The 18,389-nt window shown below is 44.2% G+C and overlaps 2 protein-coding genes across 2 annotated transcripts; one reads left to right on the top strand and one right to left on the bottom strand.

Moving 5' to 3' along the window:
- Positions 1 to 3,361: 3,361 nt before the first annotated feature.
- Positions 3,362 to 15,108, bottom strand: LOC311099641 (uncharacterized protein). Its single transcript, XM_084140358.1, has 16 exons — positions 14,686 to 15,108; positions 13,388 to 13,426; positions 12,988 to 13,082; positions 11,096 to 11,806; positions 10,642 to 10,732; positions 9,051 to 10,266; positions 8,783 to 8,863; positions 8,482 to 8,653; positions 6,763 to 6,852; positions 6,579 to 6,622; positions 6,175 to 6,347; positions 5,908 to 5,978; positions 5,614 to 5,759; positions 5,208 to 5,352; positions 4,814 to 4,960; positions 3,362 to 4,647 (listed from the first exon to the last, which is right to left on the bottom strand). The coding sequence occupies exons 4-16, from the start codon at positions 11,630 to 11,632 to the stop codon at positions 4,363 to 4,365; spliced, it is 3,198 nt and encodes a 1,065-aa protein (XP_083996484.1). The 5' UTR covers positions 11,633 to 11,806; positions 12,988 to 13,082; positions 13,388 to 13,426; positions 14,686 to 15,108; the 3' UTR covers positions 3,362 to 4,362.
- Positions 15,109 to 16,136: 1,028 nt separating this feature from the next.
- On the top strand, positions 16,137 to 18,389 carry LOC311099563 (uncharacterized protein). The gene is made up of 2 exons (XM_084140260.1): positions 16,137 to 16,405; positions 16,690 to 18,389. Exons 1-2 carry the CDS (start codon positions 16,207 to 16,209, stop codon positions 18,294 to 18,296), a joined length of 1,806 nt encoding a protein of 601 aa, XP_083996386.1. The 5' UTR covers positions 16,137 to 16,206; the 3' UTR covers positions 18,297 to 18,389.

Genomic DNA, 18,389 nt, shown 5'->3' with positions numbered 1-18,389 from the left:
TGGAGAAAAGCACTTAATCCAGATTGTTTGATTGAACACATCACCTTCCTTTATTGATTTGGAGAACAGCGGTCATTAACGTGAGCCCTGTCGGTCTGTTACAAAAAGGTTTTCCTTTCAAACTATTTAAAATGAGCTCATTGTCCTGGAATTACATGTTCATAGCAATTCTGAATGGTCTCTGTCACTATTACCATATTTCCTCTGTCAGAATAAACTTGAGAAAAGCTTTAGTGATTACTATTCTAGAGATTTTATTATGAGTACCACTTTCAATTATACCCTTGAAAACGGTTCCTCTTCCTCAAACATTTATAATGAACACCATCAGTAACTTCAAGGATCTCATCTGTCCATTAAACCACAGAAGGACTTAAAACAATCACAGTGGTCAAACAGACGGTCTCTGTGAGCCTGTGGAAGATCGGAGGTGAAAGACAGGTGCCCTCTGTTTGACTGTCCTATTAGCACACAGCCCTGAGGGCAGGAAGCTCTATTGACTGGAGACATCAAGAGGGACGCACCTTTTAAAGCACACACCTTCCCGGATTCACACACTCCTATATACACCCACCTGGATAAAATCTGCCAGGTATCAGGTACTGCCCCGAGGGAGAGCCCTGAACTCTGGACATGGAGACAGAGTCAACCAAGACCAACACTGCTCTCTCCATCAGACGCTTCAAAACATATTCTCCTCACACTCAACATTTCCTTTGCTATGTACTATGCAGATCTATCATGAATAACACCAAGATGAAACCCCTCACAGGTACTGATTAAAGCTCAGTCAAGCTCAGATTGAAAAGAAAACACCATCAACACAGTATATCCAGTGTTTGTCCTGCCTGCCCAGATTAAAAGTTCTAACCGCAGTGTACTGTATGTTGCCTCTAAACCCTATTCTATGTATCATTATGTTTGTCTACAGCTCCTGTGGCTGAGAAGCACTGAATCCCTGCCTAGGGAGTGTTGTCCCAGGCAGGAGTGTGTGGAAGTGGAGAGTACAAAGTCAGGTCATGCATTGAAATGCCCTTAAGCCAGGCACTTTACCTTAACTGTTCCAGTGAGAGACTCCTAGGGTACAAAGTCTTACATTCTAAAGGGTATGGAGGAAAGAGTAGAACATCGAAGTGTTATTCATGTTAGGACTGGGTCTGCTTAGCAAATAAAATGAATATGTCTGGTTTCTGAGTCTAAAATGGAAAAAACAACATATAAAGTGCTGTGTAGGAACAAGGAAAGATTGTCTAATGCTATTTCTGGACTTCTCTAGCCTCCATGCCCTCACATCTGGTCACCTATGAAAAGGGGCAAAAGAAAATAGGAAGGGGAAATAAGAAATACGACGATGATAACATGAATCTAATCAAATTAGACAATAAAACTGATAAACAACAGGGTTAGAGAAACAGCATAAGTATCAAATGGAGCACGTTGTGGTGTGTGGTGTTTGTGTTTACAGTCCAGGGATTGAGAGGCACACTGGAGACTCTCTAGCTCAAGTGGCCACAGAGGGAGCTGACAGTGGCTCAGTGAATGGGGGACGAGGGGCCACATGGAAAAGAGACTCCTGAAAAGATCACAGGGAGAAAGAGTAGAATTCAAGAGCCGGGCCACAGAGAAAGCCACGCCACCAGCAGTCAAGAGTGGAGTGAATGAAAGGCCAAGGATATAAAAGAGGATGGGGAGAGGTAGAGGGAGTAAAAAGCAAAATCGAATACAGAGGGGAGCGAGAGACACAAATAAAGGGTTAGTGCGGATAAAAGATAAAAAGTAACAAGTAGAGCGTGCGAGGCGTCTGCACCAGATGGGCAATGTGTGTCGGGAGGGACATTGAGGGCAGAGGCAGGAGAGACAGACGGAGAACATAAAGCACAGGGACAAATACTGTGTGTGTGTGTGTGTGTGTGTGTGTGTGTCTATATTAGAGCTTTTGGAATGTTGGATGGCGTTCAACACAGGATGAGTGTTTGTGTGCATGTTTCACAGGGAGAGACCTTATGTATGGAGGGGCTTATTTTGAGTCCACTGCCCAGTGCAAGTGCTGGACAAGCCCCTAATGATCACAACTCTGGCCTTGCCTTTTTAATTACCCAACCAGCCCTGACAGAGCGCCACAAAGCTCTCCAATCCACAGAATGGGGAGTAGAGGGGGGAACAAAAACAGGACCTTTCCATCTGAAGTATGGCCCTAACCTCTGCTAATGCAAGCCTGAGTCCTGCCTGCCTCACTGCCATGGCCACTCTTTGTGTGGAGTGGAGGAGCATGATGGCACTCCAACCCAGCACCACTGCTGCTGTCATGGTCTAGAGAACATGTATAGAGCCTGGGTCAAGACCCTCCATTGATGAAAGCCAAAGTATTCACTGCAATTTGTACCCTGCATGCATTAACAAGAAACCCTATGTGAATGTCCATGTGTTTAACAGGTTTTAACATTGCCTCAGAACAGCAGGATTTCTGGATTTCTCCTACTGTTACAATTCATGTACAACAGACCAAGAACATGAAGGTTATCCAAGATGGCGTCTTTTTAGCTTATCAGGCAGACACACCCGGAGCATTGTCATGGCCTGAAGCTCCTGCCAATCCTTCGCTCTATCAATCATCCATATCTTTAGAATCTGACTTTATCTTAACGGTCTGTTGTTATTCAAATGAATGAATATGAACCATTTTAAGAGAAAATACACACAAATAAGCACTATCACATTAACCCAGGTCCTGTATCAGCAATATCATAAAATTACACATTTGGTGAACCCATGTCTAATGACAAGGGTCCTTAACTTATCCTTACCAGATGACCTGAACAAGAAAAACTATGAGCCCTAGTATGCCAGGGTAAACTTGGTGCCCGAGCAAATTATGTATAATGTATATATGAATGTATGCATGTTCCTGTTAAAGCTACTGAAGAGACCAGCCCAGTCAGACAAGGTTTGTCCCATCTGTATTGTCTGTGCCCCTCACTGTTTTACCTATTGTCACATCACATTCCTGTGTATCATCCACAACAGTGACATTAAGGAGGAATGTGAGGGTCTTCTGAAATATCCTGTTCTTTATTGAGACACTCCAGGTTGACCGCAGCTGAAGATGTCACTCTGAAAAAGAACAAAATGGCCCAGAATTCCTCCATGTGCCACCGACAGATCAAAAAGTCGTCTTGGTCTGCTATTAAATCTCTTTATGCCATTCTTATTGCCCAGGGGCATACGTGACTGGCAGCTCAAAGAATTGGGATGGATATTTGAACTGTTTTGATTCTAAACTCAAGAAGCCTAATTGGGATTGATAAATTAAATCATTAACTTCTCTGTTCTGAGAAAATAATTGTGAAACTTACAGTGAAATGTGATGTAGTCTTTCATGGAGATGAAATCCAAATATGTTTATATAAAATACATAGAAGATACAAGACTGCATAACTAGAATGAGCATATTGACATAATTTAGATTCTTTTTCAAACTGTCAATACCGTCATTTTGATTTGTTGTGTGATACGCTGTTGTATAGCACCCTCTTGTGGCTAGAATTACACACTGCACATTGGCCAACAGAGCAAACAAGTAAGAATCTGTAACTGCAGAGATACATTTCTGATAGAAATCAAGAGGAATCTCAACATATCACAGCAGATTCATAGGTGTAGGTAGGTCCATGTGGGTTTTGAGGGATTCAAATCATTAGGAGACAAACACCTCCCGAGTGGCGCAGTGGTCTAAGGCACTAGAGATCCTGGTTCGAATTCAGGCTCTGTCGTAGCCGGCCGTGACCGGGAGACCCATGGGGTGGCGCACAATTGGCCCAGCGTCGTCCAGGGTAGGGAAGGGAATGGCCAGCAGGGATGTAGCTCAGTTGGTAGAGCATGGCGTTTGAAACGCCAGGGTTGTGGGTTCGATTCCCACGGGGGGCCAGTATGAAAAAAAAAAAAAATTATAATGTATGCACTCACTAACTGTAAGTCGCTCTGGATAAGAGCGTCTGCTAAATGACTAATTTTTTTTATATATTTTTTTTTATCACAAACATTATATTACTCTTCTTGAACTGTCTCAGCATGAAGGATCGACTTCTGAGGTTCAATTCAATTTGTTAAATTGAAAGTGCACAAATATGAACTCAAATACTTTTATCATATGAAGAGCAAATGTAACAAAGAAAAGGACTCAAGCAAGTTCCCTGAGGGATGCATTCCGTTTTGATGACCTTTGCCTTCTTGCTGAATAAGTGCAAGCTGAAAATGAAAACTTAAAAGGACAGTGCTTGGAAGTAACACATTGTGCATGTCCTAAAAAAAGTCTTTGAAAAGTCATGTCAGAGTTATATGTGTCTCACTTTTGGGCACCTGCCCTCATAGGTCCTGGTTGCGTCTCGGAATGATGATCTTGCGATAGGTCCGTCTCTCCGAGATGTTGCGTTTAACTTTGACCACGGGGTGCGAGGCCATCTCCAGATCCAGGGAGGGGCTGGAGTGGGACTTCTTCAGGGTTCCCTCCTCCCCCTCCTCATCCACTGTGTCCTTACACACAGCTCTGTCAAACAGGTTGAGCTTGCTGGTTCCCACCTCAGTTTCGGCTGACTGGTTCAAACCCTTCCAGACCTCCAGCATCTGGATGTAGGCCTCGTAGCGACATTTCTGTAGGGAGAGGAAGGAATGAGACTGAGACATCTAATAGAGTGAAGGGGAAAATGTAGCCTACATTACGATAATGTCACAGAGCTTAACATTGTGGTCAATCCCATATGCACATAAACATGCAGATACAATACACACACACACACACACACACACACACACACACCTCATGCTGCAGGTACTCCTCTCTGACTCTGTGTTCCTCCATCTCCTTGGCTTTGGCCCTGCGCCCGTCACGGAGACTCTGCTGCAGGTAGGCCAGGTCTTCCTGGAAGGACTCTAGCATGCCTGCATGAGACTGCAGCTGTGTCTCCTACAGGGGGTAGCAGAGAGCCAGGCTCAGTGAACAGGCTCAGAACACACTCCAGATAGAAGATGTCCCTAACCACAGATCTAGGATCAGATTACCGTACGTGGCCCAGCACAACTAGAATATATACAGTCTTAACGTACTACTAGACTCCTAAATATCCCACCCCACAAAGATGAATACATAATGTGCTAAAACAAAGCAGTGGGGACTACTAAGAGTGAACCAAGAGAGTATGTGAGTACAGTACCAGTGTGTGTGCAGACTGCGAGGCAGGCAGAATGGGTCTGCAGAACTTCCTCTGAGAGCCCACAGCAGCAGGGAAGGGAGGAGAGGAGTGTAGGGCTGACACCAGGTTAATACGGCTGATCCATGAAATCATCTCTGCTGTGGAGCTGAGGACGACAAGGGGACCGTGCACATAGAAGACATAACATCTAATATTAGCTTTACATACTGTATAAGAACATATCATGTGTATTTATGACAAAGTCACAGGATTATAGGACTGTTGCATACTGATTGATTCGCTTGTTCCTTCACACCATCAAACAGTCAAACCCATTAGTCCTATGTGTGACAAATGTAAATTCACAATTCCAATACTACATGGATATAGTTCCTGTCTCTCAGACATACACAGTACATAGACTCACGAAGCCTGAAAGAGGAAGACCCTCCAGTCGGCGGTCTGCAGGCGGAAGACGTGGGGTCTCTTAGTGTAGTCTGCTGCCTGCTCTGCTAGTGCATGGTGCACACTGACCACCTCCTCTGTACTCTGCCACTCCATCGTATACTCATCCTGAGGGGGGTGGAGAGGTTGGATGTGGTAACAAGCAGTGAGGGATCAGTGTGAAAGGCATCCTGGACATTATCAAGAGGCAGTGCAATGGAATGTTTGGAAAAGGAGGAGTTGACAAGAGGAGGAGGAAGTGGAGGAGGAGACTAACCTTCTGTAAGTAGAGGACCAGTCCCTTCAGCACTCCATAGAAGATCTTCCAGCTTCTCTTCCCCCAAGGAGCTGTCAGACAGTTACATTACATTACTCCTGAGGTCAAAGGATGCTTCTCAAAGACACTCACACACTAAATCATTTAATCAGACTGATGAATCGTCAAAGGATGAATCAAAACCCTATGATGCTCTTGTACACACTTTATTGCCCTGACATTTGAGTTCCTATGGTTTTGTGCAAATAATGTCACAGTCCAACTCACTGCGTTTGCCATCAATGTTAGCGTGGGCCTTGCGTTTGAGGAAGCTCTGTTTGAACACTGTGGCGTTCTTGTCATGAGGCACATCTTGGAACGGGTTGCTCTTGGAGCGCAGGGGTGCGTCCTCTTTAGCATCCTCCGCCAACAACATGGAGCTCTTCAGTTCCTTCTCATCACTGAACAGGGCGATTGACGAGATGGGGGAGGAATGAAGAAGCAATGGAGAGGAAATAAAAGAACAATGAAAATATGAGAGGTGTAACACAATCACAATATATTGGAGAAAGCAGCATATGAAGAGGAAGCTGTACGTAAATCAGTCATGTACAAAGAGAGACTGAAAAGGTGGTGGTAAATAGTTTAGAATAATGCTACCCACTACCTTGTTCTTAAGTCAGACTACTTACACTGCCCATTCCAGAGGCTCGTTCTTAATGGAGTTGTAGAGAGCCTGAGAAAGAAACAAGAGAAAGAAGGACACTGAAGTCTTCCAAAAAAACAGTCTACTTCAGACTGCTATAGACACCGTTCTTTCATTTGACAGTATCTACTGAAATATTGAGTAGTGTAGAATGAGGAGGATAATCTTACCTTTAACAGCTCCTTGCTGAAGTTCTCACCCTCATTCATCCCATCCAGGTTGGACACAAAGCTGGACAAAGACATGGCTTTGCCCACATTCTGAGGACAGACACAAAAACAATGTTTAACTCAATGGCGGTCGGTGCTCTTTAATATTTTAATGAGCATGGCTTTATTTCTATTACAGCATATTGGATGACTGTCATTCATATTCCATTCACCCAGCTCAATGTAACATGGATAGGTTTAGGCTACTACATGATACTCAAATTTTCCCTATACCCATCATGAGGTTGCTACAACCTAGCCTACAAATTAAGATTTACAACGTAGGAGCACAGGTAGAGAGACATTTTTTAGTAATCAAGGTGACAGACAGTGACACATTCAATACCGCCTTGCACACACATGCCTGCATCTAGCTGATCTAGTGTGTAGTCATTAGTCCAACAGTTGCAAACAAGAATTTCTATTGGACAAATTCAGGTATGTTTATCTCCGTTTCATTCAGTTTTCTTCCATTTAAGAACATTTTCAACAGAATCGGCGTAATGAATACACCCCTGATCACCACAAACACAGTTCACTTTATAGCAGCCACATACAAACAGCATGATCATTTGCTCATTGTATAATTCCTTCTCGCATCTACACGCTCTCCTCCTCTCACGTTTTCCTTTTGCTTGTGGACTTCAGTGCACAATACAACAGCTGTCTGTGACCAGGCGAAAAAACCTTTCCAAGCCAAAACTTCATACCATAACCACTACATAGCCTACATCATTGTCACCATATTAGCTAACGTCATAGTCAACATAGCTAACTATTGAACTAACACGTCAATAAATCCGCTACAATCTTGCAGTACAGTGTACAGCAAGCAGTTTAGCAATTACACCGGCAGGCCCCGGTGGCAATAAATTAATCAAACCAAAAGCGTACCTTGACTTGGAAGAGTTCCAGTGTTGGATAGCCATAGCCAGCTAGCTAACATAGCATCCCTCTGAGCCGGGTGTTTGAATAGGCTAAACTAGCTAGCTGCATTCGCTAGCTAGGTAAGTGAAAGTGAAATGTTCAAAAATACAACAAAATATAGCTAGCTCTCTCTTTTGCTTCTCCATTTTTTAAGAAATTAATTTGTTCAAAACTGTTCAGCTTTTGTCTTTCTCTCTCTTTGACTCAACTACTCACCACATTTTATGCACTGCAGTGCTAGCTAGCTGTAGCTTATGCTTTCAGTACTAGATTCATTCTCTGATCCTTTGATTGGGTCGAAAACATGTCAGTTCATACAGCAAGAGCTCTGATAGGTTGGAGGATGTCCTCCGGAACTTGTCATAATTACTGTGTAAGTCTATGGAAGGGGATGAGAACCATGAGCCTCCTAGGTTTTCTATTGAAGCCAATGTACCAAGAGGAGGATGGAAACTAGCTGTCCTCCGGCTACACCATGGTGCTACCCTAGAGAGTACTGTTGAGGCTACTGTAGACCTTTATTGCAAAAAATTGTGTTTTCATCAATTATTTGGTGACGTGAATATATTTATAGTTTTATCTGAAAAGGATAACTGTTTTATTTCACTATTTTTTATTTTTCTGAAATTCACTGAGGAGAATGATCCTCCCCTGGTTTAACTGTGTACACATCCAGGCCCACAACCCACAGTACCATTTCCTTTCATTCAAAAGCCTAAATATCTACACGTTTGCAGTGCAGTGGGGACTCACCTGTCCATGCAGATCAGAGTTCAGAAGCATCACAGAACAGGTGAGCGTGAGTACTTCTCCGGAAGAGGAGAAGGTGTGAGGGTTGCACTGCTGGAAGCGACAGGAGAAATGTTGCAGCACTCGCTCTCTTTCCTGGGTCTCACCGATAAGCACCACCACCCTCAGGAAAGACCTGGGAGAGGAGGGCAAAATAGAGGAAATAGAAGATGATTGACCAATGGTAGATGTTAATTTGAGAGCATTACTTGTTACTATTATAGTGAACAAGGAAAAATCTCATTAGAAAGTGTGAAGGACTTACCTCAGGCCTTGGTCCAGCCTCTGACCGGTGAAGTCAAAGAACTTGAGGTACTCCTCCCCAACGGCTCGGCTAAAGACATTGCTGAATTAGAGAGGGCCGGGGAGACAAAGACAGGTCAAGTTCATGATTCAAGGTGACACATTCTGAGAAAAAAACTCAGCAAGTACATACTAGCATAGATCATTACCCTGATAGTTACTACTACATAAGACCTATGTAATGTAATGTAAAGTGTGGCCACTCCATGTTTTGCAGCCTTTGGTCTTACTCTTTGTCCAGGTGTTTGACCACGTCTGTCTTGTAGATCCCGTCCAGCCTGTAGAGTCTTTCCGCCAGCCTGCAGGCCCTCTCCCTGTCCAAACCTCCACCATTCATATGGACCACCACTGGTTCTGAAGCCTCTGTCTGCTGTACTGGAGACTCCAGTTGCTCTCTACTTCCTTCCCTGGGCGGCAAACATGAACCCTCTGTACATTCTTTCTGTTCCAATTGTTCTACCTGCTTGGAATGCTCTGTCTGCTCAACCTCTTCTGTCGACTCAGTCAGTGCAGTCTGCACTGGCTGTTCAGTCCCTGAGTGTTTCTGTTCTTCTGTATGGTCTGACTGTTCAAGCTCCTCTGTGCAAAGGAAAAGTAATTCTTCTAACAGCTTTGAATGCATTGGTTTGTTGTCCGTCTGTTCTGACTGTTCCGTCTGTTCTGACTGTTCCGTCTGCTCTGGTTGTTTTGACAGTTCAGAATCTTCAGAGTCTTCTGTCTGCTGTGATGGATCTGACTGCTCTGAGTGCATTGTTTGCTCAGAACGTTGTGTCTGTTTTGATTCTAAACATTCTGTCTGCTCTGATTCTTTTGATTGTTCTGACTGGTCTGTCACTTCTGACTGTTCTGCCTGTTGTAAATGGGCCTCTTCAGTTTGCTCTTCTTCCTCCCCTGACTGATTTGAATGCTCTACCTGGTCGGACTCTAGAAGTTTCTCAGAGTCTTCTGGCTGCTCTGTTGTCTCGGTAATATTCCCGTATTCACTCTGTTCTGTGTGGTTAGGCTCTGACTGCCCACTGTGTTCAGACTTCTCTGAGAGTTCTGACTGTTCTTTCAGTTCAGTTGGCTCAAGCAGGTGCTCTAAGAGTTCTATAATCTCTGATTCCTCCTCACTGTCTGACTGTCCTCTCCCCTCTGACTGTCCTATCTGTTTTGTCTGCTCGTCACAATCTCCATTATAAGCTAAACTAGTCACAGTCTGCTCCTCCTCCTCCTCATAGTCTGTAGAGCTGGATCCTTGCTCTGAGTTGATCTGTAAAGTCAGGACTGTGCCAGTCTGTTCCTGTTTCTCTCCCGGCACAGAGTCTAGACTCTCACTATCCGGCCTAGTCTCGGACTCTCCTGTCTGTACAGAGCAAGGAGCTATGTCAGAGGGTGTGATAGTCTCCTCTGTCACAGACCGTCCTATCCCTTCCTCTGGCCATGGACATCTCCCTGAAAGAGAGTCTAAACACACAGATACCCATATTAAAATTGACCAAGTCACTATCACAGGAGGCTGCTGAGGGGAGAACGGCTCATAATAAGGTCCGGAACGGAGCAAATGGAATGGCATCAACCACCTGGAAACCATGTATTTGATGTATTTGTTACCATTCCACTTATTCTGCTCCAGGTCATTAGAACGAGCCTGTTCTCCCCAATTAAGGTGCCACCAACCTCCTTTGCACTCTACATACTATATGATCAAGTCAAAGCAGCATGAGAGGTCAAAAGCATTTGAAGGGGTAGCATCTATCAGAATATGTCAACACATGTTAAAATAAAATCTAAGAGTAAGCTCATGGTTCATTTGCGAAGATGACTACCGTCTGCACTCACCATGGTCCTCAAATAGCTCTTGTGCTGAAGCCTCCTCTTCCTGTGTATGTGCTGCATGCTCCTCCACATCTGGTCTTGGTGGATCACACGCCTGGAATTGCAACAGCAGCTGTCAACAATAAACATCGGGCCAGGGAAAACTTGTGATTGAGAAAGACGTGGGTTGATCAGCACTCAGACAGAAGGGACCTGGCTTTCAGATGACTGATATGTATAACGGTATATTCCATCAACCTCATCTCCACCTACGACTGGTATATAATCTATGAAGAGACAGAGGTAGAGCTATTTCTCACCCTAAATACTCTCTTCCTCTTGCACTTTCACAGACTGACAAACACACACGCACACAGGAAATAAAGAAAGATCCACAAATGGACACAAACACACAGCGACATAATCTCAAATTACAACAGACACATAACCACAGTCCTTTCCTGTCTGCCTGACGTACCCGAGGGGAGCTTTCACTCAAGGGCAGCTGTTGCTCCGGTCCGTTGTGATTATGTGTCTTCTCCTGGACAGACAGCTCTATGTTTATTCCTGTCACACAGGATTGATGTTGCTGCTGCTGGTGGTGGGACAGGGGACTCACATTCCAGTCCAGACTGGCCGCTCCACTGGAGTCCAGCTCATCGGCCGAGCTGTTGTCAGTCATGGGGGAGGGCGTGTCAGGGGAGGGGTAGGTTATGTCCCACTGCACCGTGGCAAAGGACAGAGGGACACTGGGACGGATCATGGTCATGGGGCACACAGGTAAAGTCATGGAGTCCCAGTGCTCCTCTGACTCCTCAGAGGGCTGTGTCCTTCCAGTCTGAGGAGAGTTATCCTCTTCCTCCCTGTCTATCTGGTTCACCTGCTCTTCCATCTCTCCCCACCCAATAGCCTCCTCCATTGGCCTGCTCTGTAGTGGGAGATCCATAGTGGTCCATGTCTGGCTGTCTGGCTCCCTGAGGTCAGGAAGAGGAGAGCGCACCCTAGCCCCCTCCATAACCTCTCTCTTCACTCAGTCCTAAGCAGAGAGATACGGCTCAACTTAGTTTAGTCTCATTCCTCTGTGCTGGGCAGGGCATCCATCTTGGAGTTAGGTCACAGTGATGCTATCATGGTTGACTCCTGTGGTTGGTTACAGCTTCCGGTGCTGCCCTAGTTATGTGCATGAGGTCTGTGAAGCAAGAACATTCATGTACAATAAAATATAGCAAAATATACGTACAGTTTGAATGAATAACTAGTGACTCGCTCATAAATTCCCATAGCAATGGTAGTGTTTGTAAAGGGCTAATGTACATATTAAAATAATCAGTAAGACAATATGTTTAGCTAAAGACAGGTTATCTTTAAGTACATCTTGAGGAGATCAATCATTCTGGCACTTGTTGATAAAGAAACATATTTGGTGAACTGAGTCATCTGCCAAATGAAAGCCAATCTAAACAGGTACAGTAAATCCAAGAGGAAATACTAGTCTGCAGTCTAAACTCTACTCCCCAACACTGGCTACCTGACTCATATAGTAAGAATCTTACAGTATGACATTTCAATTTGGAAATTGTATATATATTTTTTAAAACTGGACTAGGGTGTGAGATTAACATTCTTTCAATTGAATTGTTGACAAAAAGCCAACATCCTAAAATTTAGACCAGTGGCGGCTCATGTCACTCTCACACATCATACACAAATAAGCACAGTTCAATGACAAACATGTCTCTACAACATATTAAAATGTAAGCCAACACTCACCATTCACTTCTGCATACCAAACACTATCCAGATCATTTATTTTAAGGAAGAGGTTGTTTTACAAACCCTGTTTACTTCTCTCTCTTTTGGCGTGGCACGGCGGATGTGCTTTGCAATGACTTTTGCTGAAACATTACAGAGGCGCATTTACTTCCTGACCACAGAAGAGCAGCCTTCTCAGAAAGAGAAGTTGGAGAGCAAAGATAGAGAGAAATAGAGAGTGAGAGACAGATGGTTGGGGTGTGAGCGGTTTCACTGTGTCCTGAATACTCATGTCTACTGCTAACCATGAATCTGAGCTACCGTGATGTACATGTATATGTCATGGTCCATGGACCGACCCTGAGAATATCAGTGAAGATATACAGTAGTATGTTGTTGATCCATATCAAGGACACTACCTGATATAAACACAGCATTTTGGTAACGATTCATGTGAAGCCTCATATTAAGCCTCTAGTCTTCAGAATTGCACTGTCATAAAAAGAAGGGTGACATGGAAAAGGGTTCAAATACCTCCTATTCCCTCCATTTAAACTTTCACTCCATTTCTCTCTTTCTCTTTCACTCTCTCAGTCTTTTTTTCAATAGTCTACTCACATCACATAACCAACATCCGGGACAGTGCTTGGCCACACTTCCTGTGTGGGTGCTCACTTCTCATTTCCTGTCAGGGTGCTAGGCTGGCGCTCCACCTACAAACAGTAAAGAACGGTCTTTATTTTTGCACCCCATACTTCCTCGTTGAATCTGTGTGAGTGAGATTTTCAGATCTCTGAAATTGTATAAAAATCCATATGTGTGTTGTATAAACTCTATTACTCTTACTTTGGAGTCTGGATAAAAACTTTACAGTCAACAGCTTTCTTTAGGTATAATATTTGAAGGTATTCATGTCATAGGTTACACTTGAAATATAATTAGAGGAACATTGTTCCCTTATGTAGGCACAATATAGGCCTATCTATTGTTTGGTGTAATAACAACAATAATCTCTGACCTTGGATTTGAATGTTGCTGGTGATTAAGTCTTCAGGTTCTTAAAGTTGAGGAAGATGTTTACATTAATAAGACAGATTTCAGTTGTGTCCTTTAAATTACCAGCATAACTACACTGAACAAAAATATAAATGCAACATGTAAAGTGTTGGTCCCATTTTTCATGAGCTGAAATAAAAGATGTCAGAAATGTTCCATATGCACAAAAAGCTTATTTCTCTCAGTTTGTGCACAAATTTGTTTACATCCCTGTTAGTGAGCATTTCTCCTTTGCCAAGATAATCCATCCACCTGACAGGTGTGGCATAGCAAGAAGCTGATTAAACAGCATGATCATTACACAGGTGCACCTTGTGCTGGGGACAATAAAAGACCACTCTAAAATGTGCAGTCTTGTCACACAACACAATGCCACAGATGTCTCAAGTTTTCAGGGAGGGTGCAATTGGCATGCTGACTGTAGGAATGTCCACCAGAGATGTTGCCAGAGAATGTAATGTTCATTTCTCTACCATAAGCCGCCTCCAACGTCATTTTAGAGAATTTGGCAGTGCCTCCAACCGGCCTCTCAACCGCAGACCACGTGTATGGAGTCGTGTGGGCAAGCGGTTTGCTGATGTCAATGTTGTGAACAGAGTGACCCATGGTGGTCCCATGGTGGTCCCATGGTGGTGGTGGGGTTATGGTATGGGCAGGCAGGCAGGCATAAACTACGGACAACGAACACAATTGCATTTTATCGATGTCAATTTGAATGCACAGAAATACCGTGACGAGTTCCTGAGGCCCATTGTGAGGCCAATTTGTTAAAGGTATCTGTGACCAACAGATGCATTTCTGTATTCCCAGTCATGTGAAATCCATAGATTAACCCCACCGCCAGCATGGGGACCACCATGGGTCACTGAGGCAGCCTATCAGAGTGAAATGCCAAACACAAGTTATCATAGTGAGATGCCAAACTGACTGTAACCACATTGACTCTTAAACAACATACCCAAAGCTGCTACATGACATGTACAAATATGCAGAAATGAAACCACAAACTTGAATGAAACCATAAATACCAACAGGATAACATGGTTAAAATATATTATTCATGTGTGGAAACACCAGATAATAAACACTACTGCTGATAATAAACACTACTGCTGTCAGCAAACAAATTGCAGAACATGCCTGAGATCATTAAAAACTCAAACACATAAACTCCTTTCAGAGTGTAACACTTTTGTTTTAAAAAAATATTTATGGAATACACACTTGCCATTTTCATAGTAAACTTGGATTTCGACTTACCCTTTCAAGCCTTCTCAGGGGGTATCATATGACCAGTCAGTCAGTAGGGCTTTAAGTCAGTATGGGGGGGGAAACCTCTTTATTGCCATGTAGACAGACAGTTTAGTGCACAAGGCATAATACCTCAGATGACAAATTTTATAGCCTTTCTCAATTACACAGCGCTAGCCTGGGGTGTCACAGCTGCCAGAACATGGCATGCAAATCACAAGTCCTAGTCATTTACATTTACGTCATTTAGCAGACGCTCTTATCCAGAGCGACTTACAAATATAGTCCACACTCCTCTGTGACAGATACCTCTCATCTCCATGCAACAAATCCCAAACTTCCGCCTCCCTCTGCAACATGGATATGCCTGGGAAAGACAGGGAAAGAGGCAACAAAAAGGAAGAAAAGCCACATTGTGATTGGCAGAGAGCGAAAAAGCACAAAGACACCTGAGAGCATTGGGCCCCGCCCACAACCTAAAGGCACAGATGCGCATAAGCATACTATGAGGGGATTCTATTAAGCTGGCCCGGAGTAGTTTGCGTGCACTGGGTGAAAAGTGAATGCGTTCGTTTTGGAACCGTGCTGGCTGACAGCGAAGTCGGCTCAAAACAAAAGGTGGACTAATGAGTAGGATTCTGTATAAAATAAGATAAAAAATAAACGCTTTATCTGCCTTCCCAGTGAAAGCTAGTTCGATAATTCGTACATATATTTTATGGAAAATAGATGTTTCTGAATGATGGCTCATGCTCTCATTGACAACATAACTAAACGCTGCAGATTGCAGATCGATTTGAGCATGACGCTCCTCCCTCACTGGCCTCGCCCGGTCACGTGACGGGCCATTGGCCGGTTCAAACTAGGCCAGTTTAATAGAACTCTGCCACTCACACAGCCACATGTCAGGGGAGAGGCTGAACTTCATTCCTGCAAGTCTGACTGAAACAAGGGAGTGAACTGGTAGAGAGCCTCAGAGCACAGTAGGCATCCTTTGAAGCAAATACTTATGAGTCTACTGGTTCCAAGACAACCTTCCTACTGTGTTTTTCTAAGGATTTTTCCATGTAAACCTCAAAATAACAAAAAAGTTAAACAGAACCACTTTGCATGTGTTGACTTCATAAATTATGTTGTTGTTTAGCCCTATAAGACGCACTACTTGTAGCCAGGGCTTCTTGAACTGTAAACACGTGTCAAATCAACAAACAAGCAACTACAAGCCGCCCCTCGACAGAATGCACTAAATGTATCATATATAAAACATTAAACGTGTCAATTTACCTGCCAGGTGGTTGGTTACCTACTACACTTGAATCGACGGCTAACACACATGCAATGCGTACTCCTTAACTGCGGAGGCGGTAAAAGTGGGAGAGGCACTAGGGAGAGGACAACAAAACGAAGGGATGGGACGTCACTTTCACGCGACGATTAATGCTTTGTTCCGTACACGGCAGCAACCTCGTAAGATAGTTTAGGTTTTAAAATATTAAAATATTTTATTTGTATGCTATTTATTAGTAGATTATGGCAAAGTCAAAATACTTAAAAGTGTTTTTGGAGTCGTCTCTGAACGAGATTTTTAAAGCCACAGTAAGTGACATATTGGAGTCAGTGGACCAAACATTGTCTGAGTACAAGGGCAAAATACAAAGAATTGAAAGTGAGAATGAGGATCTTAAACGAAGGCTGCACGAACAAGACAATAAGGATTCGATAGTAAAGGGTACGTACACAATGCACAGTTGGCTTCAAAATAAATCAAAAAACGCCAGTGCACCTATCGATGCACACCTAACGTTAGTTGCAGCTGTCCTTTGTCCCATCTGGTACCCTCAAGATGGCCACCGAGCCTAGCTGACCCCTCACTCTGTTGCATGTTTACATGTCCTATTCCAGGCACCCATTGTAACCATGGACAACAGTTGTTGTCAGTGGTACTTTCAAACTAGCTTTCAACTTAAGAACTTGTAGTATTTTTTACTTTAACATTTATTTTTTGTTGCACAGACCCTGGATGTAACCAGGATGTCGTTCACCTCCCTGACTCCCTGAGGACATGTTCCAGCCGTTCATCTATCGGCCAATCCCAGAAGTCAATCAAAACACAGGGCGATGAGAGGAGGAGCTCCAGGAGACAGCACAAGGACAAGATGCCTCAGAGCAGAGGGTCTGTCTCCATTATGGATCCAGCAGCTCAGCAGGAACCAGAATGCCTCAAAAACATTTCAGACGCTGCTGTTTCCACCCTAATTTTCAAAAACATAAAGACAGAACCTGAAATGGAGGATGACTATGCCATAGACCTCTCAAAGCCCCCATCTCCTCTCAACCTGGCACCTAAGCAAATTAAGGTGGAGAGCGCTGAGTTGAGCTACATCATTCCTGAAGAGTATGATGAACATTTTCAGTCGCCACTGGACACAGATGTGGACTCTAGAGACAGCGACAGTGAGGTCAAAGTCACCATAGTGTCTGACAGTCACATGACCATGGAGATGGGAGACGATGAGGGCGGCCATTTTGTTGAGTCGGAGGGAAGGCTGTGTCACAATGATACTGGAGAGGCTGAGCCAGAAGTAGATCCTTTTTTGACATACTACCCTGACATGGGAACTGACCCTGCTGGGACGACAGGGGAGGACATTTTACCCACTCTGAACTCTCACGCTACAGAGCCCTCTAAAAACGCACAAGGCTTCTACAACTGCATCCAGTGTGAGAAGAGATTTAGTCGAGTGAGCTCCCTGAACATTCACCTGAGGACTCATAGTGGCGAGAAGGCCCACTGCTGCAACTACTGCGGCAAGCGCTTTGGCCGGGCAGACCTGCTCAAGTCCCACAAGCGCACTCACACGGGAGAGAGACCGTTCAGCTGCAACCTCTGTGGGAAGAACTATAGTCACCCGGGCCAGCTCAGAATACACAAGCGTGTTCATACGGGAGAGAGACCGTACTGCTGCCCACACTGTGGAAAGCGCTTCAGTGAACACAACCAGCTTAAAGTCCACTTACGAACTCACACAGGAGAGAGGCCATACAGTTGCACTGTGTGCGCCAAAACCTTTAGCAACGCAGGTAACCTGAGAATACACCAGAGAATACACACTGGGGAAAAGCCTTACTGCTGTGTACAGTGTGGCAAGAGGTTCAATGGTATGGGGGACCTCAAAACACATTACAGGATTCATACAGGGGAGAGGCCGTACCACTGTGACCTGTGTGAGAAGACCTTCAGCCAGGCAGGCCACCTCACCATACACAAGCGGATGCACACGGGAGAGAAACCATACACATGCTCAGAGTGTGGTAAGAGGTTCAGCGTGGCGAGTAGCCTCAAGCTGCACCTGAGGACTCATACAGGGGAGAAATTGTACAACTGCTCTTACTGTGGGAAGAGCTTCAGTAGGTCTGGCCATCTGAAGAGACACGAGCAGGTCCACACCAAGGAGAAGGTCTACCCCTGTGACCAGTGTGGGAAGACCTACACCGACCAGTCATCCCTCAAAAAGCACCAGAAGACTCATAAAGCTGAGGAGCTGAGGACTGAGGAGAATGAGGGCAGTACCAGTGGGACTGATGTTCCCCATAACCTGGAAATAAAGACTGAGGACTAAGACTGTTATGTCATGGTACTGTATGTGTTACAGTGCAACTATATATATATACATACATACACACAGTTGAAGTCGGAAGTTTACATACACCTT

The sequence above is a fragment of the Coregonus lavaretus genome (assembly GCF_964263955.1).
Source record: "Coregonus lavaretus genome assembly, chromosome: 24".
Taxonomy (NCBI): domain Eukaryota; kingdom Metazoa; phylum Chordata; class Actinopteri; order Salmoniformes; family Salmonidae; genus Coregonus; species Coregonus lavaretus.
This window is presented reverse-complemented; position numbering and strand designations above follow the sequence as displayed.